This window comes from Lipotes vexillifer, unplaced genomic scaffold (genome assembly GCF_000442215.2).
Source record: "Lipotes vexillifer unplaced genomic scaffold, Lipotes_vexillifer_v1.1 scaffold1706, whole genome shotgun sequence".
NCBI classification, from domain to species: domain Eukaryota; kingdom Metazoa; phylum Chordata; class Mammalia; order Artiodactyla; family Lipotidae; genus Lipotes; species Lipotes vexillifer.
The window spans coordinates 356,215-363,503 of record NW_006772773.1 but is presented as its reverse complement, the minus strand read 5'-3'; the positions used below and the strand labels follow the sequence as shown (position 1 = coordinate 363,503).

At 38.7% G+C, this 7,289-nt stretch overlaps 1 protein-coding gene across 1 annotated transcript in view; it reads right to left on the bottom strand.

The window, feature by feature from the left end:
- The window catches only part of CPLANE1 (ciliogenesis and planar polarity effector complex subunit 1), a 128,388-nt gene that overhangs the window by 48,168 nt on the left and 72,931 nt on the right, over positions 1-7,289 (bottom strand). Inside the window, exons 40-41 of the mRNA XM_007447916.1 lie at positions 6,814-7,064; positions 1,789-1,876 (exon numbers count right to left, since the gene is read on the bottom strand). Of these exons, the coding sequence (XP_007447978.1) occupies positions 1,789-1,876; positions 6,814-7,064 (339 nt within the window). The remainder of the gene's footprint in view (positions 1-1,788; positions 1,877-6,813; positions 7,065-7,289) is intronic.

Sequence of the window (7,289 nt, the reverse complement as noted above, 5' to 3'; positions counted from 1 at the left end):
GCAGGAATGGACATATTAATATTAGACAAAATTGACTTTTGAGTCTAAAAAGCATTACTGTGAATAAAGAGAGTCATTAATGATAAAAGGTACAAAATTCAACAAAAATAATCATCATGAACTAATTTATTTTATAGCATAGCCTCAACTACATAAAGAAACATTTAACAGAATTATAAAGAGAAATAAATAATTCCACAATCACTGTGGGTAACTTTTAATGCACCCTTCTGAACAGTGTAATTTAGAAGTCTGACTATTATATATGTGTGTGTGACTACATATATAAATTTATTTATTTATTTGTTTGTTTGGCTGTGCCGGGTCTTAGTTGCGGCATGTGGGATCTTTGTTGCCGCGTGCAGGATCTTTGTTGAGGCATGCAGGATCTTTAGTTGCGACATGTAGGATCTTTAGTTGCAGCATGTGCGCTCTTAGTTGCAGCATGCGGGATCTAGTTCCCTGACCAGGGATTGAACCCGGGCCCCCTGAATTGGGAGTGTAGAATCTTAACAACTGGACCATCAGGGAAGTCCCCACATGTGAAATTTTATGTAGGATTTTATGTAGGAGATGTGTGTGTGTATATATATAAACCAACATAAAACACGTATTCTTTTCAAATAAACATAGAATATTTACAAAAACTGACTGTATATACTGAGAGAAATGTTAACAAATATCTAAGAATGACATTATTATACACTCATCTAATCACAATACAATGAAAATGGAAATAAATTACAAAAATATAGCCAAAGCCCCATAATATTTGGAAGCTAAAAACTCCTTTTATGAGCTAAAGAAGAAACCTTAATATAAACTGCTATTTCAATCTGAACACCACCAAAAGATGTAACATATCAACACTCTTATCTGAGTCCTTTCAGAAACATGTTCAGCCTCAAATGCATTTATTAGAAAAAATAAAAAAAGAAAGAATGAAGTTAGGAAAAATCCAACAAGGTAAGACCCCAAAAGCAGAAAAAATAATAAAGCTAGGAGTAGAAATTTATGAAAAAGAAAATTAAGAAACAATAGAGAGAATCAATGAACTAAAACCTGTTTTTTGGCAAAATGCATTAAACTGCTGACAAGACTCAATGAGAGAATGTAGATATAAACTATAGTTACAGTAGAAGTTTATTTAAATAACTACCCTAATTCCATTCATTCAATACGAAATGAAAAAACTTAATACTTCACCATTGCTGCGTCATTTAACCTGAACCTCAAATTCTAGCTCAGCTGATAACCAAAGACAAACAAGCACCTCAGTACAAAGCTCTGTGTGACCCTCAGCAGTGTGTGGCCGCGGATGTGGAGTGACAGAAACTAAGGTCCAGCCCACAGTGTTCACCTCTGGTACAAACGCCAGGGGAGGGTACAGTGTCAGGCTTCTCGGAAAAATCACTGGCCTGAGGTGGAAGCCCTCATCTAAAAATGAGGGGACGGGGCTTCCCTGGTGGCGCAGTGGTTGAGAGTCCGCCTGCCGATGCAGGAGACACGGGTTCATGCCCCGGTCTGGGAAGATCCCACATGCCGCGGAGCGGCTGGGCCCGTGAGCCATGGCTGCTGAGCCTGCGCGTCCAGAGCCTGTGCTCCGCAACGGGAAAGGCCACAACAGTGAGAGGCCCGCGTACCGCAAAAAAATAAAAAATAAATAAAAATGAGGGGACGGATGGCTTCAGCTCCCATAAGAAAACTATTCCCAGTTCTGGCACACCAAAAAGAAATACTTATTCTTCCAAAGAAAGGCTTCAGTCCCACCCCCGACCCCTCACAAACCTTCTTCAGGAATGTGAATGGTTTTTGAAGGCAGTGTTTTTTCAGATTCGGGGCCAGAAGACAGCTCAATGTGATCTACAGGTTCAACCTGTAGAAAAACATGCACAACAAAATAACTGCTACAAATTTTATGGTTTGATAATTTCAAAACATCATAAACGATTTTATGTAGGTTTTACACATTTGTATTAATGCAACAAATGAAAGAATAGGATTAAATCCAATATGAGCTAAATGGTGAGAACTGATGAACAGGAGTAAATTTTTACTTATTTTGTATCTTAACCGATTTAACCTTTTAAGAGGTTCAGGAAAATTGTATTATAAATTTTACAATGGGGAGGAATGATAACTACCATCTAGACAAAACTTTTCTTTTTTTTACATAGTTCACCTTTATTTTATTTATTTATTTTTTATTGAAGTATAGTTGACTTACAATGTTATATTAGTTTCAGGTGTATAACACAGTAATTCAATATTTTTATACACTACACACCATACAAAGTTATACAATATTATTGACTATTTTCCCTGTGCTGTACATTACATCACCATGACTTATTTTTTTTTTAATAAATGGTAGTTTGTACCTCTTAATCCCCTTCCTATTCGGCCCATCTACCATCCACCTCCCCTCTGGCAACCACTGGTTTGTTCTCTGTATCTATGAGTCTGTTTCTGTTCTATATGTTTATTTGTTTTGTGTTTTAGACAGTCTCGTCAACAAATGATGTTGGGAAAACTGGAGAGCTACATTTAAAAGAATGAAACCATTTTCATAGACCATTTTCTTACACCATACACAAAAATAAACTCAAACTGGATTAAGACCAGAAACCATAAAACTCCTAGAAGAAAACAGGCAGTATGCTGTTTGACATTGGTCTTAGCGATATATTTTTTGGATCTGTCTCCCCAGGCAAGTGCAAGAAAGCAAAAATATACAGAGACTACATCAAACTAAAAAGCTTTTGCACAGCGAAGGAAACCAACAACAAAACAGAAAGGCAACCTACAGACTGGGAGAAAATATTTTCAAATACTATCTCCAATAAGGGATTAATATCTAAAATATTTAAAGAACTCATACAACTCAATATCAGAAAAACAAACAATCCAATTTAAAAATGGGCAGAGGACATGAACAGACATTTTTCCAAAGACAACATACAGATGGCCAACAGGCACATGAAAAGATGCTCAACAACACTAATCATCAAGGAAATGCAAATCAAAACCACAATGAGATATCACCTCATGCCAGACAGAATGGCTATTATCAAAGAGACAAGTATTGACAAGGATGTGGAGAAAAGGGAACCCTTGCCCTTGTGCACTGCTGGTGGGAATGTAAATTAGTACAGCCACTATGGAAAACAGTATGGAGGTTCTTCAAAAAAAAAAAAACAAACAGATCTACCATACAATCCAGCAATTCCACTTTTGGGTATTTATCTGAAGAAAACAAAACCTTTCATTTTAAAGATGAGGGAATAAGGCCCAGAGAAATTCAGTGACTTGCAAATCTAGAACATAGACTTGAACCCGTATCTTTAAGGCATGTAGTCGGGGTGTCCACGGTGTCCCTCAGTCTCTTCCAGACCTACAAGCTGTTTTCTTAAACTAAAATGGGCAAGTAAAGATCTTTGTATTTATGTATGCATTATAATAGGGTGAGAACATTTTAAGCCAATATGCCAAACCTTTCATTTAAATCAATTCTATTTCCTTCAAAGTAGTCACCTCCGAAGAATAGAGTTTGATCAACCATTTTTTAGAACTCTTCTTTTGAAATCGTCTCCCAAGCTTGTGCTACAATTACTAATAACTGTCCCATTAGTAAGTCTTTATTATATGAACATGATTTTATTTCTGTCAGAATCTAAAAATGAAAGCACATAGACAGGCATTAAATAAAGTTATCAATTGCCTGCCATGCACCAAGCAAAAGACATAATTCCTACCTTCCAGTTTGGAAAGGCTTGGGCTGAGAGGGGACCTGTATCAGAATTTGCGGGAACTTTCAAAAAATACGACTGTGTGACCTATGCCCTCCTCCTTGCAAAGTCACTCCCCTTCCTCTCTCTCCGCCCCACCCCTTTCAATAGGGCTGGCATGTATATTTTGAAAAAGCATCCCAAGTGATCTTGACATGCACAGCTGTCCTTTTATCTAATGACCCAGGTCTGTGGAAATTCTTCTTGAAATTCCTCCTCTGGCTTGCTTTCTCCTGAGCCTCTTCCCTCCCTCAGATTATTCCTTCTTAAGCTTTGTTGTTGAATCCCCATCCTTAAAAGTTAGTGCACCCACAGAACTCTGATCTTAACCCACTTTTTCCTTACTCAATATGCTCTCTCTGGGTGAGTGCCCTCACTATTATAATTTGAACTTTCTCCTAACTGATGACTCTAAAATCTGTACCATCACCCCGGATCTAGCTCCTGAGCTCCAGAAGTATCAATAGAGATCCAAATGCCTACTAATCTCACAGCACCTCAAATTTCACGTGGCCCTCACTGAAATCTCTGTCTTACTCCTCCCAAAAGACATACACTTCCTCTACCCTAGTTTAGAAAATGACTCCAACATTCACCCAGGCTGGAACTCTGGACTCTACTGTGAATCTCTGCATTATTCTTCACCTTCCCACAGCCACTCAACCTCTGAATCCTGCTACATCCTCCCTCCATCCCCAGTGCCAAAGTTCAGGTTATTATTATTTCTTGGCTTGGTACTATTCATCAGATCCCAAACACCAATCAATAGACCTGATATAGAGCTAACTGATTAAGAATCATTTATGAAACTTGTTAATAATACAGATTCCTGGGCTCTAACCCAGACCTACCTAAAATCAGAAGGGGCCCATGAGTTTGCACTTCTGACAGTTCCCAATTTGATTCTAACAAACAGCTAGCCTAGAACTACTGTGACCCAACCAATCTCCCTATTCCTAGTCTTTTCCTCTCCATTCTATTCATCACATGGCTGCCAGAGTGTCTGATCATATCATTTCAGTGCTTAAAATTCCTCAGTGGTTCCCTATTGCCCACTTATAGAATAAAATCCTACTCTCTTGGCACGGCAAACAACACTTTCCATCCTTCCCTATCTGCCCTACCTACCTCTCCTGCCAGGCATCTTAAAGCCCAGTCCCATCAACTGCTACCTTCCGCTAACAATGATACAGTTCCCCAAATACTCTATGCCATTCTGCTTTTGCTCACGATGTTTTCATCAGCCCTTGCTCATCGAATTGATGAATATCAGTTCATTACCAGTTCAAGAATCACCTCTACAAAGGCTTCTCTGGTGCCATAGCTTCACTTACCTATACAGTCACAACAAGCCATATGTACCTGTGTGTCCTTACAGCACCCTGTTCACATGTATTTTTGGTGCATACATCTATCTTCTTTTATTAGATTCTAAGCTCCTTGAGAGTAGGGACTATGCCTTATTTACTTTCCTATTCCCAGAACTTAGCACAGGGCCTAGTATGTGGTAGAAGGTCGATAAATGTTTGTTAAAGGAACGAATGATTCATGGGGCTCTGGAGAGAGTGAACAAGCCAGGAACAAGACTAGATTCAGGTGTAAGTAACATATCTGGCTTTAGATACGCTTAATAAACTAGAAGATAAGGGATTTTGAAAGTGATTCCTTGGAATATGGACTTCCAAGGACAACTCTGACACTCAACATTAATTTGGATGTAACAGATCTAAACCTGGATTAAAAACAAAAAGGAAAACAACCAACAAAACACCATAATGTCATTACTTAACAGTAGTCCTGAAACTAACACAACATTGCAAATCAACTACACTCCAATAAAATTTTTTTAAAAAAACCAGTAGTCCTACTTCATATATTTTTTTCAGTGTAGTTTCACATATGTTTAACCTTAACCTTTTAATAATTGTTAAATGTTTGGATTAAAGAAATGTTATAAACCTAATAAATTTATCTTTGAAAATATCAACATCTTAGCAACCTGGAATATTTGTTAGACATGTCACTCATGGAATTCTTTTCCTGAAAACCAATTTGCATTTCTCAGTATAAGGCTTTAACACATTCACAATATTTTTACCATTTGTTCATTAAACTTTATTTTATATAAATTTTATTTCCTAAAAGAAAAGACAGGATGCTTGTACAAATTAAGTAATTAACGTTTGAGGCTTCCTTTCTATTGGTCTAACTACCATGATATACCAATATACATAAACATTAATCTCTTTATTCTGAATACTTTTTAAAGATACAGAAAACTTCTAAGCACTAGTAATCCCATTGTATAAAATATCTGAAAGAAACAGAATTCAAAATATAAGGACAACAATGTTCGTAAAATTATAAAAATCTTGCCGAAGAAAATGATACTCAATTATGAGCAGGGTTTATCTAAAACCACATTCTGGTTTTGTAATTCATATATTTATTTTCCTGGTAGGAAGCAAGAGTTCACTTCTTTTTTTTTGTTTTTTTTTTTTGTTTTTTTTTTTTGTGGAGCACAGGCTCCGGACGCGCAGGCTCAGTGGCCATGGCTCACGGGCCCAGCCGCTCCACGGCATGTGGGATCTTCCCAGACCGGGGCACGAACCCGTGTCCCCTGCATTGGCAGGTGGACTCTCAACCACTGCGCCACCAGGGAAGCCCAAGAGTTCACTTCTTAAAAGCTTAACGTTTAAGTGGTTCTCAACTGGGAGTGATTTTGTCCCCCAGGGGACATTTGGCAATGCCTGGAGACATTTCTGATTATTATAGCTGAGGGGAATGCTACTGACAGCTAGTGGGTCAAGACCAGGGATGCTACTGATTATCTTACAATGTATGGGACAAACTCCCACAACAAAGAAGTATCTGGCCCAAATGTCAACAATGCTGAGGTTGAGAAACCGTAGCCTAAAGAAACCAAATTTCCCATTATTTTGAAAAATCAAGAGTCTAAAATTATATCACACTACAAATTTAATACGTAGGTAACAAACAAAAAACTAAAATAAAGACAGCCTACCTTAATACAATGTCGGTCTAGCATGATATGTCTTGGGTAATTCTGCTCTATGTTTTCAGCAATGTTCTGTATTGCTAACAGCTGTTCATCAATTCTCTGAAGCTTTGAGGTTAGATGCTCTAGCCGGCGAGCTGCAGAGCTTGGCGCAGGACGAGTGGCAGAGACATCCTGTAGTAGTTCCCACAGCGGGTAATCTGAGGCATCTGACTTTGAGCTTGGTTCCTTGAATCGAAGATCTGGCTTCGGAGTATCTAAATATTAATAAAGGTAATATCAGAATTGACTACAATTAAAACAGAAGTAGGGGCTTCCCTGGTGGCACAGTGGTTGAGAGTCCACCTGCCAATGCAGGGGACGCGGGTTCGTGCCCCGGTCCGGGAGGGTCCCACATGCCACGGAGCGGCTGGGCCCATAGGCCATGGCCGCTGGGCCTGCGCGTCCGGAGTCTGTGCTCCGCAGCGGGAGAGGCCGCAACA